Source organism: Oncorhynchus clarkii, chromosome 2 (genome assembly GCF_045791955.1).
Source record: "Oncorhynchus clarkii lewisi isolate Uvic-CL-2024 chromosome 2, UVic_Ocla_1.0, whole genome shotgun sequence".
NCBI lineage: Eukaryota > Metazoa > Chordata > Actinopteri > Salmoniformes > Salmonidae > Oncorhynchus > Oncorhynchus clarkii.
Window position 1 is genome coordinate 26,557,711 of NC_092148.1, and position 14,599 is coordinate 26,572,309.

The window sequence follows — 14,599 nt, forward strand, 5'->3', positions numbered from 1 at the left end:
CAGAGACTGTGGTTTTGCCTTAGCCCAGCTTCGCTACTGAAAAATATCTGAATTGCTGCAAACTGTGATGCCACAGAAGAGAGTGTGTTGATGCATTGGCAATACATTACAGTAAATATTGGCCAAACAATATCATTTCACCAACTCAGTGACACTCATTGGAAAATAAATCCCAAAAAGAGTTGCAGCCAAATGCATGAGCATCGAGGGACAGTTAATGAACGTAGGGAGGAAAATGGGCTGATAAGCGTGGTAAGATTCGATAAGAGCCCCAGCTAATGGACTTCTCCCTCCTACTCCGGAACACAGTATTCATCCGGAGTGATTGGCAGCCTGTAAGTGCGTTAGCGCGGCTAATCTATCAACATCAGTCCCCCTGGTGGATGGACACTCATTAACCGCTAGCCTTTAATTACCCTTAATTAGCTCCCCGATCAGTGCGGTGTTTACAGCCAGGGCTCTGCTCTGTTGAGTGGCTGGTCTGACCACTTCCTGTGATTCAGGCGATTGGTGCTGCAAGGGCAGCATCCGTTCAGTAATATATATAAAATAAACTTGTTTGGGAAAAGGTTTTTCAAAATGAAAATATAGACTACACCCTAGAAACCGATTAGAAGACTCAATCAAACAAATCTAATCTACGAAGAAAACATTTAACGGTGAACTATAATTTATTATTTCCTTTCATACAGAGTTCAACAAAACTCATATTGTGCTCTTTTCTAACTCACTATTAACTCAATTGGGGACATTAAGTCAAACCTGATGGATTGTGCTAATTGTGCTATTTCTTTGCCGTCCATGACTGTCTTTAGCATCTCTTTTCAGAGATAATCTCAAGAGGAAAGAGACAAATGCCTTGGTATCCCTTTAGCACAGCATTTTCTGCAGTAGGGTCATAGGTTAAGAGCAGTGGAATGGTCGGTGGAAATTGTCAGAGTGAGGGGTCTCTCTGCATCAGCATAGTCTTCGATCTAAAGAAGCCATTTCCTGAGGCTTCTTGTCGGCTCCGTGCTTCCAGGTAGCTCTTGTGGTTAGGGGCCCTAACAAAACCTGGATTCATTATTCATACCAGGTCAACAGGTTGACAGTGCAGATGGAGAACATTGATTCATGGAAACTCATAGGAGGAACCTATAGGGCACTTGGATGAGGCTGTACCTTCTATTGACCAACCAATAACTTTGTCTGAAACAGGTTGGATGTGGTAAACTGAAAATTCAGTACAAAGAGATCATTTATGTGTAGATAACTATGGTCATAGCTTTGTGGATAATTATTTCAGCTAAACGTGATCTCATTCTAATATCATGTTCAATGATTTACACACATTTATTATCAACGATTTTGAGGGTATTGCTCACTGTACAGCGGGTTGACCAATGTTCTGAATTCAGAAATAGCCTTTGTTTCACCTTATCGCCTTACTCATTCACACATCCTAATGGACCACATCTCATGTCTTCCATCCAGTTCCATCCAAAATCATATTCCTGCACAACGCTGAGCAACAGCACCACTGGTGTTTCCCCTTTAAGGTGGATGGGAACCCTGAGCCAACCATCCGCTGGCTTTTCAACAGCTCCAACCTGACTGAGGGCCTTTACACCTACACACAGTTCATTCCCGACTCGGACGACGGCTCTGTGAAGCACGGTTGTCTATTTCTCAACAAGCCCACCCACCTGAACAACGGCCTCTACACCATCATCGTGGGGAACAGACTGGGCGTGGACCAAGCCACGGCCACAGGGATGTTCATGGACAACCCCTTTGACCCCTTTGATCCTGAGGGCATCATCCCAGGTGATTGTCTGAAATGAAAGGTCATAGAATAATAATAATAATAATAATAATAATAGTAATTGAATATGATCTCATTGATATTGACCCTCACTATTCACCAACTTGTGTTATGTTAGATACAGTCTCATGTGCTTGCATGTTCATTATGTACTGTATACTTAGTCTAAATTTGTCATCCTCTCCTTTTCTTCATGCCAGTCCTTGAAGAAAGTGATCCACGTAAGCCTTTGAGTGTTATTTTGACAGTGATTATTACCTTGTAGAAACAGATAACCTTCTAAACTGTACCTAACGAGAACAAAAAATAGTTATCACAGGTGGTAGAGTGTAAATTACCCAGGATTTTGCTTTCAGACACTCCAAGTATCCCCCCCAACATTTTTTTTATACACTGTGTCAGTGTCTTGCATACTTTATATGTGGTTATCAAGGTGATTTGTGAGTAACGATCCATCATCAATGATTCCTTTTCTGCTCCCTCCAGTTCCCACCAACAAATCTAATGAGGATGTCACTGAGAACACGGAGAGCAGAGTGTTTGGGGTGAGACACCATTCAATGGGTCTGAACCATAGTAATAATATAACATACAGTATGGAATGCTAATGTTTTAGCAAATTTCTGTTATGCTATGCTAAGCTATGTTGATGCTAATTATGTTTCTGTGCAGGTGTCAGTGGCAGTGGGTTTGGCTGTGTTTGCTTGCGCCTTCCTCCTTATTATGGTACTGGTCATCAACAAGTGCGGCCAGCAGTCCAAGTTTGGTATTCACCGTAAGTGACACACTCTACTATGCAATGTGTTTGAAATACCACAGTAGTGTCTGTCGGTTGTCATTTTGAACAAGGTATAGTCTCCTTTACTCAGAGGGTAAGCAACACGTTACTTGGGATTTCATAGAAGACAGGTACGAAACAACCTGAGATGGGTTAGCTGTTCTCAAAACACCTCAGTTGTTAGAAAGTGAAGGATTGAGACTGAATTCTGACATTTCCCTGTCTGGATAATTCAATACGAGACAACCCCAGGAGAATATGACATTTTGCCAATGGTAAAGACTCTGAAAACGCATATCAATTCCAAACTGAAACAACCAAAAGCCAGCATCAATGCCAACTCATTCATTTCGTTATCACATTGGAATTGCCAATAGTTCCGCAGAAAACATTGTATTCCTTTCTATAAGTAATTCACATGAGGCCAGGCAATATAGGGTTTCCTCCAGGCTGTAACTTTGCACACTGTCAGCCCAACAGCTGGGTTAGAGTGCCTTAATTACAGCAGTGAACGGCGTCAGGAGCCCCTAGCAGCAGCTTTGGCCATTAAAGAAGACTGATGGAGACCAGCTCCTGTAGGCGTGATAGGTCCTCTCGGACCCCCCCCCAGAAAGTGCCTAAGTGGGTCTGATTGCCTAAGTGGGCCCCCTTCCTGGCCAACTCGTTTCCCCTCGCTTGCTGCCATCCACCATTTTCTATCAGGGGCTCTGGGGGTTCTGTGGTTTTCTCGTTGAGTGGGTTTTACGATTGTTAATACTGTCTGCAGAAAATACAGCAGTTGCTTACTGCTCCGACGTCCACTTCCAACATTTGAACAAAGCATCCATAAATTGCTGGAAAATAAATGGATGTATCACATTCAGGTCTCTCTCTCTCTCTCCAGGTTCATCTGTCTTGGGAACAGAGGATGATCTTGCTGTGTCACTGCGTTTCATGAACTTTGGGACCAGCCCTCCTTCCTCTGACGACTCTGGCATGTCCAGCTTTGTGGAGAACCCCCAGTACTTCTGTGGCATCTTCAAAGACAAAGACATGTGTGAGTGGAATCGGCATACAACTAGGGACTGGATACGTGCTAACTTCATTATGATTGCATTTCATATCTACCATGTTTTTCCTAGATAAAGTTGGTAATGCAGTGATCTTTCAATGTTTTATAAGGTCCAATGTTAAAAGCCTTTCTCTTTGTATGTACAGGTGTGCAACACATCAAAAGACAGGATGTAGTTCTGAAGTGGGAATTGGGTGAGGGGGCGTTTGGCAAAGTCTACCTGGCAGAGTGTGCCAACCTCAGTCCGGACAGTGACAAAATGCTGGTGGCCATCAAGGTATGCATGAGACTTCCATCCATGGCCACACTTTCAGAGGTGCATTACATGAAGTTTAGACCTCCTAAACATGATGATGTCATATCCTCCCGTGACTGTTTTTCTCTGTGGTCAGACTCTGAAGGATGCCAACGAGTCGACCCGGCAGGACTTCCAGAGAGAGGCTGAGCTGCTCACAGTGCTCCAGCACCAGAACATCGTTCGCTTCTATGGAGTGTGTACAGACGGAGAGCCACTGGCGATGGTGTTTGAATACATGAGACATGGAGACCTCAACCGCTTCCTCAGGTATGGAAAAGAAACACAACCTCCTACTTAAATCCCCACAGGGATAACCTCATGGCCGCCCATGCTAGCCTTCCCCTGTTAACTTCTACTTATTAGCTTCAGCATGGCAACTATTTAGAAGCCGAGGGTTTTGTTCTAACATCTCTGCATCGTTGTGTCCACTGCTCTTCAGCAAAGCCACTTAATTGACCTTGATGAACCACACAAATGCAACTGTTTCTATGCCAAGCCACACTTGTAGACACCATCGTCCTCGCTGCTCTACCTTGTTGTGTTCCCAAGGCAATAACCCACTTGGGGTGGACTACATGGACCAACAATGTGTTGGAGTGGTTAAGGACACTTAGTTGGGAGAGTACCAAATCATTTCCGTGATCTGGGATGACTGAATATGTGATTTTAGATGTGTTTCGGATATCATATCATTGAAGATGTCCACGTCAACCGCAGAACTTCTCGTAGCCTGTCTACACTCTGAAGTTCTAAAGACAAGTCTGGTCCAACATGGATGCAGGAGATATGTTCACTGAGCACTCAGACAGAGCACTACGTTGATACTGCAGATGACCACTCATGCTGCACCTGGGACGTACTCCGAGACACCATTGAAACAGACATAGACAGTGTATGTCTGCCACTGCCAGGTGTCCAGTGGGGCCAGACTGGGAATGGAGACTCAATGTGCACACAGACACAGCCCACACTATCCAGATTCATGGATAGATGGAAATCACATTTCCAAGCAGACAGAATGGATGTGTGTCTCTTGGCCTATGAGGCAGCTGCTCGTCTACCCTACCACCTGCCTGTTAAACTAATAGTGATAGAATAGATAACTTCCTGCAAGTGACACATTTCTATTAGGATTGATGGACACATCGAGGAGCTTATTGGGAGTGAGCTACAAGTCAGAGTGGGTGGGGTGGATGCCATATTGAGAGAAACTGTGGAACGTTTGAAGAGTAAGGCTATCATGCATCTCGGAATCAAATTATTCCAAATGAATGCGAGGCGTATAACAAGCCTTATGTTTCCTATTAACCATTTGTTAAGTTGTTTTGTTATGGCTTGGTCTCTAGCTGACCGCCTCTATTACACTTAAAAGATCTCGTATACATCCAACATGTTCCATCTGCAGATTGCATGCAGTAATCATCCATCTGGTCACTGTATGTTGATATTGCATCACTAGGTTGGTGCAAAAGTTCATGCATCAAAGGACCAATCAGAAGCCTAAATTAATCTGGGAGAGCTGGGCCCATATCACAAAGCATCTCAGAGTAGGAGCGCTGATTCAGGATCAGGTCTTCCGGTCCATATATTCATTTTGATCTAAAAGGCTATGTGATCCTATATAAACACTACTCTGAGACTCTGTGAATACAGGTCCTGATGGATGTCAGCCAAAGTATATCACATGCCGTTCACCAAAAAGCCTGTAAAACTCGAAAGGTCGTGACCTCTCCTCCCCGTGTCCACCAGGGCGCACGGTCCAGATGCCCATATCCTGGAGGAGGTGAAGATGCCCCCGTTGGGCCAGCTCACTCTTCCCCAGATGCTGCACATCGCCGCCCAGATCGCTTCGGGCATGGTCTACCTGGCCTCCCTTCACTTCGTGCACCGGGACCTGGCCACACGAAACTGCCTGGTGGGAGATATGGGAGAGGGTCTGATGGTCAAGATAGGAGACTTTGGCATGTCCCGGGACATCTACAGCACAGACTACTACAGGGTAAAGGTGGAAGTAGTGAAATACTTTTTTAGGGTGGGGATTTGTCATCTAACACGCCATTGTCATGTAACATATCACAACATAGTATATCCAACTCTATGTACAACAAAATACATCTTGATATTTTCAATGTATAGGCTTATCACATATGAAGTAGCATTGTACATCTCAATTGTCATATTAATTATAATTCTATGAATGTACAATTGAATGACCATTGACCTCACTCCTGTCAGGTGGGTGGGCGTACGATGCTTCCTATTCGCTGGATGCCTCCGGAGAGCATCATGTACAGGAAGTTCACCACGGAGAGTGATATCTGGAGCTTTGGAGTGGTCCTCTGGGAGATCTTCACCTATGGGAAACAGCCCTGGTACCAGCTCTCCAACAGTGAGGTAAGGAACTGGGCACTAGGTAGGAAGCAACATGGGGTGGCAGGTTGTCTGGTGGTTAGATAGTTGGGCCAGTAACTGAAAGAATGGCGGTTCGAGTCCCTGAGCTGACAAGGGGAAGAATCTGTTGACGTGCCGTTGAGCAACGCTCATTTCTCCAGGTGCTGTTCATAATGGCAGACTCTGGGTGTGACCCTACTCTCTGATGGTGTCTCAGGGAGAGTGGGATATGCAAAAACACATTTCCAATTCACATGTGAAATAGGACAAATATAAGCACCTACCTCTTTTTGTAAAAGGGGCATCTTTGTATTGGTGATCAAAACCTTCTAGATTCATAGTAATAATGAAGTAGCTATAACTCTGATATCTAGTTGAGTAATGGAACAGTGTCCAGGCAACGTGTAAATACTGTACCACATCATCATTCAGCCAGTGGATAGAGGGTGAAGTGTTTGATCATAGAAGGAGACTAGAGCACTAGGATTTCCCGTCTGCTATACAGCCAATCAATGACTTCATAGTAATCATGACGGACCCAGTCCAACCCTTTTAGGTTGCACCCCAAGAAGTGGACTCTGTCCTGACCGCAACACACCATTATGGCCTAGAACCCTCTTTCCTTTCAAGTGGAGGGTAGATCAATTTTCCCGTCTACTCAATTCTAATCTCATTGGCTCTCATCTTTGCCCAGGGCCAATGACGTTTAACCTTGTTAACCTAATCCTTCCCCGCCAATGATGGACATGTGTAATTATCATGTCGTCTAATTAGGGAAGGCAGGGATAAATCATCCCAAACACTCCATCTAGGTCTGAGATAAGATGCACACAATGTTCTGAGAACCTTATGTTTCTTAGAGCTCGGTAAGAGCGTGGTTGTCCTATGGTTATTATGCATACAACCTTCCCACAACTTTCTGGGAATGGTGCAGGATAGTTGCTTTGAAGCATTCTCAGCACTTTTAAGAAACTTTACAAAAAAACATGATTTTCTTGGTGTTTCATTACTTTGACAGAACGTTTCCTAAAAGTTCTAAACTAAAATGACAAAAATGTACAGCTTTGTATAAGTAAAAAAAACATGGCATGCAGCTCCATCCTGGTAGTGCAGTGGACAAATTCCATGGCTGATGAACAGAAGATCATAGGTTTGAATCTCACTGACGCTGTGCCACAATAAAAAATACACGTGTTTACATGATTAATGCCGAAGCAAATTCATTTCCATGAGTCCTATCTGTGCTTGGAGTTTCAAAACAATGATTCTAAGCTAGCAGTGTTATCAGAATGCTATTTAATTACCATCAAATAACCTATAATTTCCATTCTGAGAATGTTAATAAAAGAGGAAAACATTCAGGGAACTATAGTAAAACGTTTTCAGAACCTAAAAATATCAGGCAAAATTATCACTTCAAATCTCAGAACGTTTAAAAAACTTTCTGCTTTACTGGTCAGGAAATGTATGGCTTCGTTCCCAGAACCAATGGGAAACCAAAAACGTACATTCCCACAACTTCCAAGGACCCAAATGTGCTAGCTGGGCATTATAGTATCATGAGGTTCAGTGCTGACAGGTCTCTTCAGTTCATTGGATTAGGTTAGGGATATTGAACTCTTTAAAAGGGTTAAGTTGCTGGCTCTTTGTGTGATGTGGGGCCAAGGGCAGTCCTTGAATGGGAATAGGCATAGTGCAATTCAGTTCTTGACAGTGATAAATGCATCGAGCCATGCCAAGTGTAAGAATGTGTCAATTTGACAATTTTTCTGATGAATACCATTGCATTCTTTTAAAAGATCACCAGCTTATTAGAGGCAACATCTTTCGTTCTCACAGAACGTTCTCCAGAATTGTGCAGAAGTTGTCGACTCATCTTGACAACTCCACTTATTGTTCTTATCCAAGTGTCTTCACCTTAAGCTCTCTAGCGTAGCTTGAGCTTGTCTGGTCAAATTAATGAAAAGTGACAATCATGAAAACATTCAAACCCTGAGGTAATAGCCCCAAATAAAGAGGCATTGCAAAAACTTGGAGTTACTGAAGCTAGCACACCTTTTAATTCTAACCCCCTCCCTCTACCTCTATGTGCACCCCCACAGGCTATCGAGTGCATTACACAGGGCCGGGAGCTGGAGAGACCACGCACTTGCCCCAAAGAGGTGCACGGCCTGATGCAGGGCTGCTGGCAAAGGGAGCCCCAGCAGAGGCTGGTCATCAAGGACATCCACAGCCGCCTCCTTGCCCTTGTCAAGAGCCCCCCTATCTACCTGGACATCCTGGGGTAGAGGTTGGGAGGTCTGGCGCTGGGGCAGTGTCCAGGCAAGGGGAAGTAGGGGAACTTACGGTCAGGGATGACGGGTATTGGGAAGGGGTGGGAGTTAGGTAAAGGACTGTGCGATGGCAATCCTGAACCTAAGCATTGCCGTCATTTACCTCTATTGGTCTTAAACACACCGACACCCCCTCTGATTGGATATTTGCTCAGGCCAGACTTAGCAAGGATCTAGTCTGATCGGTACCATTGGGTTGGGAAGGGAGTAGGGTGAAGTTGCTCCTAGATGCTGACATTGGGTATTTTTGGGCCACTAATGGTTACAGATCGGAGTGGGGGAGGGGAAGCTGATCCCAGATCTGTGCCTCTGAGAAACTTTACCCTGAAGCGACGGGAAGACTATGAAGATGGGGGTTACTTCCTACTTCCCGGTCACTGTTTTTTAACCCTAAAGCTGGACATACTGTACGGACACTGGCAACATCCATGCTGCTTCAGCTTTGCCTACTACCCCAATTCGCCTCGTCTCATGACGACCCAGCCCCAACTCTGTGTGCCGCTGACTGGGAGCGGGAGGAAAAGAACGAGCCAGCGAAGACCTGTCAAGTGTTTACTGTGAGTGTTTTATTGTGTGACTGAACGGGTGTTGTCCTGATGAAGGGTTTTGCATGATTGGAGGAATGCAGACTATACAGTGCCTTTGGGAATGTATTCACACCCCTTGACTTCTTCCACATTTTGTTACATTACAGTTTTATTCTAAAATTGATTAAATCGTTTTCCCCCTCATCAATCTACACACAATAACCCATAATGACAAAGCAAAAATAGTTTTAAATTTTTTGTTGCAAATTTATTACAAATAAAAAACCGAAATAAACATTTGCATAAGTATTCAGACTCTTTACTCAGTACTTTGTTGAAGCACCTTTGGCAGCGATTACAGCATTGAGTCTTCTTTAGTGTGATGCTACAAGCATGGCACACCTGTATTTGGGGAGTTTCTCTCATTCTTCTTTGCAGATCCTCTCAAGCTTTGTCAGGTTGGATGGGGAGCATTGCTGCACGGCTATTTTCAGGTCTCTCCAGAGATGTTCGATTAGGTTCAAGTCTGGGCTCACAAGGATATTCAGAGACTTGTTCCGAAGTCTTGGCTGTGTGCTTAGGGTCATTGTCCTGTTGGAAGGTGAACCTTTGCTCCAGTCTGAGGTCCTGAGCACTCTGGAGCAGGTTTTCATCAAGGATCCAATTGTACTTTGCTCCGTTCATCTTTGCCTCGATCCTGACTAGTCTCCCAGTCCCTGCCGCTGAAAAACATCCCCACAGCAGGATGCTGCCACCACCACCATGCTTCACCATTGGGATGGTGCCAGGTTTCCTCCATATGTGACGCTTGGCATTCAGGCCAAAGAGTTCAATCTTGGTTTCATCTGACCAGATAATATTGTTTGTCATGTTCTGAGAGTCCTTTAGGTGCCTTTTGGCAAACTCCAAGGGGGCTGTCATGTGCCTTTTACTGAAGAGTGGCTTCTATCTGGCCACTCTACCATAAAGGCCTGATTGGTGAAGTGGTGCAGAGATGGTTGTACTTCTGGAAGGTTCTTCCATCTCCACAGAGGAACTCTTGAGCTATGTCAGAGTGACCATTGGGTTCACCTCCCTGACCAAGGCCCTTCTCCCTCGATTGCTCAGTTTGGCCTGGCGGCCAGCTCTAGGAAGAGCCTTGGTGGTTCCAAACTTCTTCCATTTAAGAATGATGGAGGCCACTGTGTTCTTAGGGACCTTCAATGCTGTATAAATGTTTTGGTACCCTTCCCCAGATCTGTGCCTCAACAAAATCCTGTCTCTGAGTTCTACGGACAATTCCTTCAACTTCATGGCTTGTTTTTTTCTCTGACATTCATTGTCAACTGTGGGACCTTATGTAGACAGGTTTGTGCCTTTCCAAATCATGTCCAATCAATTGAATTTACCACAGGTGGACTCCAATCAAGTTGTAGAAACATCTCAAGAATGTTCAATGGAAACCAGATGCACCTGAGCTCAATTTTGAGTCTCATAGCAAAGGACCTGAATACTTATGTAAAAACAGGCATTTCTGTTTTTATATTTTAAAACATTTGCTAAAATGTAAAAAACTGTCTTAATTTTTAAAAAAAATTAATGCTTTGTCATTGTGGGGTATTGTGTGTAGACTGCTGAGGATTTTTATTTTTTTAATCCATTTTAGAATAAGGCGGTAATGTAACAAAATGTGGAAAAAGTCAAGGGGTTTGAAAGCTTTCTGGGATTTACTGTTGCCTGAGAATATGGAAAAGTTGAATTACTTTAGTGAAGTTTAAGGGGCTCAGTGATTTTCAAGCCCGAGAATACTTTTCATAGGTGAAATTTCAAACATCTACAATTTTGATAATAACAGCTTTACCATTATGTTCAAGATGTATTGGAACAGTAAGACGCCATCTTTCCATTTTCAAGCAGTGTGATATAATCAGCAGGAGTGAAAATATAGAGAAACCTCTTGTGCCAAGTCAATTGCACTAATCAGAAAGCTTTCTATTGTTAGGCAGTTATGTCAGATCCTTCATTTTTCATATACATAGCCCAGACCATAGTAAAGAAACTGCAAACAAAGTTTGTGTTCTTTATGGCTATCACTTGCATTGTATTGGGATATCAATTATCAAGTAGCATTTTGGAATATGAACAAACAGTAAATGGTCATTAAGAGAGATGCTCCTTATCAATATAATCTTATTTGATAACCCAATTTGTTTATAACCCAAAACCCAACCATCATCTGGATTGAAAATGTCTGAATACAGTAATGTGTGTGTGTGTGTGTGTGTGTGTGTGTGTGTGTGTGTGTGTGTGTGTGTGTGTGTGTGTGTGTGTGTGTGTGTGTGTGTGTGTGTGTGTGTGTGTGTGTGCTCAATGGTAAGTTTGACTGGACGTCGTCTACTGTTGATATTGCTCGCTACAGTTGTTTATAGCTATTGGAATAATGTTTCGCATTTCTCCGCCAAACTCATTCTAATCCGAATGTACAATATTACAAACATTATTACAAACATTATTACAAACATTATAGTAGAGCTGTACAGTTATTCTTTTGACCTATTCATTATTTATCTGATGTATTACTCTGCTTAAAATGTTTTACTGTATATGAAATAATTTGCTGTCAGAGGAAAAAAACAATGACGACTAATTGTAAAATAGGAATATTTTTGAAAAAACAGCGTGGGACCTTCTATTAAAGGCCAGGAAGGTGTTTTTCCTAACATACTAGTCTTACATGTTTTTTGCATTTAAACACTGTAGAATGATTTCTCTGTCCAAGGCCAGTGAGTATACTCCAAATAAAAACATGTGTATGCAGTGCAAGATTATAGTTCATACAGTGGGGCAAAAAAGTATTTAATCAGCCACCAATTGTGCAAGTTCTCCCACTTAAAAAGATGAGAGAGGCCTGTAATTTTCATCATAGGTACACTTCAACTATGACAGACAAAATCACATTGTAGGATTTTTAATGAATTTATTTGCAAATTATGGTGGAAAATAAGTATTTGGTCACCTATAAACAAGCAAGATTTCTGGCTCTCACAGACCTGTAACTTCTTCTTTAAGAGGCTCCTCTGTCCTCCACTCGTTACCTGTATTAATGGCACCTGTTTGAACTTGTTATCAGTTTAAAAGACACCTGTCCACAACCTCAAACAGTCACACTCCAAACTCCACTATGGCCAAGACCAAAGAGCTGTCAAAGGACACCAGAAACAAAATTGCAGACCTGCACCAGGCTGGGAAGACTGAATCTGCAATAGATAAGCAGCTTGGTTTGAAGAAATCAACTGTGGGAGCAATTATTAGGAAATGGAAGACATACAAGACCACTGATAACCTCCCTCGATCTGGGGCTCCACGCAAGATTTCACCCCGTGGTGTCAAAATGATCACAAGAACGGTGAGCAAAAATCCCAGAACCACACGGGGGGACCTAGTGAATGACCTGCAGAGAGCTGGGACCAAAGTAACAAAGCCTACCATCAGTAACACACTACGTCGCAAGGGACTCAAATCCTGCAGTGCCAGACGTGTCCCCCTGCTTAAGTCAGTACATGTCCAGGCCCGTCTGAAGTTTGCTAGAGAGCATTTGGATGATCCAGAAGAAGATTGGGAGAATGTCATATGGTCAGATGAAACCAAAATATAACTTTTTGGTAAAAACTCAACTCGTCGTGTTTGGAGGACAAAGAATGCTGAGTTGCATCCAAAGAACACCATACCTACTGTGAAGCATGGGGATGGAAACATGCTTTGGGGCTGTTTTTCTGCAAAGGGACCAGGACGACTGATCTGTGTAAAGGAAAGAATGAATGGGGCCATGTATCGTGAGATTTTGAGTGAAAACCTCCTTCCATCAGCAAGGGCATTGAAGATGAAACGTGGCTGGGTCTTTCAGCATGACAATGATCCCAAACACACCGCCCGGGCAACGAAGGAGTGGCTTCGTAAGAAGCATTTCAAGGTCCTGGAGTGGCCTAACCAGTCTCCAGATCTCAACCCCATAGAGAATCTTTGGAGGGAGTTGAAAGTCTGTGTTGCCCAGCAACAGCCCCAAAACATCACTGCTCTAGAGGAGATCTGCATGGAGGAATGGGCCAAAATACCAGCAACAGTGTGTGAAAACCTTGTGAAGACTTACAGAAAATGTTTGACCGCTGTCATTGCCAACAAAGGGTATATAACAAAGTATTGAGATAAACTTTTGTTATTGACCAAATACTTATTTTCCACCATAATTTGCAAATAAATTCATAAAAAATCCTACAATGATTTTCTGCATTTTTTTTCTCATTTTGTCTGTCATAGTTGAAGGGTACCTATGATGAAAATTACAGGCCACTCTCATCTTTTTAAGTGGGAGAACTTCCACAATTGGTGGCTGACTAAATACTTTTTTGCCCCACTGTAGGTTCAGGTACAGTTACATAGCTTTCATAGGAAATAGCCATGTTAACATGCCTTATAGTGACCCCAAAGCATTTAACATCAGCCTTTAACATCAAAGCAAGCTGCTGAAATCCAGTAAGGGACAAGATGGTTGAGAGAGATACAGCGAAATGGTTTCACATGTAACAGATGGATAACAATGATCGAAACTTCAGGAGGAGAGTGACAGATGGAATTGAAATAGAGACCGTGATACAACCTATAGACACACAACAAGGTCCACTCTCCCTTTTAACCTTTCACCTTGAAAATAAAAGCAGACGTTTTACAAGACTAGTAAAACAATTTGGACACCTTTGAATGTAAATATGTACATATACTTTATTGATGTAAAAAAAATGGTAATGTTCAGATATTGTTACCCCAACACTTTGTATATCGTCTGCCCATGAATAAAACAACCATTTGGTTCAAGGAGCTCAGTTTCCAATTGTCTACCATCTTACAGTACATGTTCTTATAATATTTCGGAGGATGAACAAATACAGACTAATTGTGCCTACACGTTTTAGCCTGCAAAAGCACCTTTCATTGTGTGGAGGTCTGTGATCAATTACCTGAATTACACACAGCAGTACTTTCTCACTGGAAGTCTCACCAGACACATCAGTTACTGGAAGAATAAAGTTTTATATGACCTTAGGTTACCCCCCCCCCCCCCCCCCCAAAAAAGCACACTTTGGATATATTACAGCATCCTCTCTTCACTTCACTTCACACTTTTTTTTCTCCCTCCCTTTTCTCCATATCCACTCCCTTAGGAGTGCTAATGGGTTGTGAGTAATGTTATATCGCTGGCTCTCTCCCTCTCTTTAGTGTATTGGAAATGAAAACACTTGTTAGGCTCATGCTGGACCACTGTTTCCTATGACGTCTTACAGGCAGAGACGGGACTATACCTTCCACCCCCTATAGAGATATACTTTCCACTGCCCATCTCCTTCCAGGACTAGGGCCAAGCGAGTCTCCCTCATCATCACTCC

At 43.1% G+C, this 14,599-nt stretch overlaps 1 protein-coding gene across 3 annotated transcripts in view; it reads left to right on the forward strand.

Moving 5' to 3' along the window:
- LOC139365321 (high affinity nerve growth factor receptor-like) overlaps positions 1-14,030 on the forward strand; it is a 29,390-nt gene extending 15,360 nt beyond the window's left edge. Inside the window, exons 8-17 of one of the 3 annotated variants that reach the window (XM_071102802.1) lie at positions 1,474-1,806; positions 2,005-2,025; positions 2,291-2,349; positions 2,477-2,579; positions 3,466-3,618; positions 3,780-3,910; positions 4,026-4,198; positions 5,681-5,930; positions 6,167-6,325; positions 8,425-14,030. In XM_071102802.1, the coding sequence (XP_070958903.1) occupies positions 1,474-1,806; positions 2,005-2,025; positions 2,291-2,349; positions 2,477-2,579; positions 3,466-3,618; positions 3,780-3,910; positions 4,026-4,198; positions 5,681-5,930; positions 6,167-6,325; positions 8,425-8,610 (1,568 nt within the window). In that variant the 3' untranslated portion in view covers positions 8,611-14,030. Of the gene's footprint in view, positions 1-1,473; positions 1,807-2,004; positions 2,026-2,290; positions 2,350-2,476; positions 2,580-3,465; positions 3,619-3,779; positions 3,911-4,025; positions 4,199-5,680; positions 5,937-6,166; positions 6,326-8,424 lie in introns of all 3 variants that reach the window. The other 2 variants (XM_071102800.1, XM_071102801.1) reach the window with 2 other exon arrangements.
- The last annotated feature ends 569 nt before the right edge of the window (positions 14,031-14,599 follow it).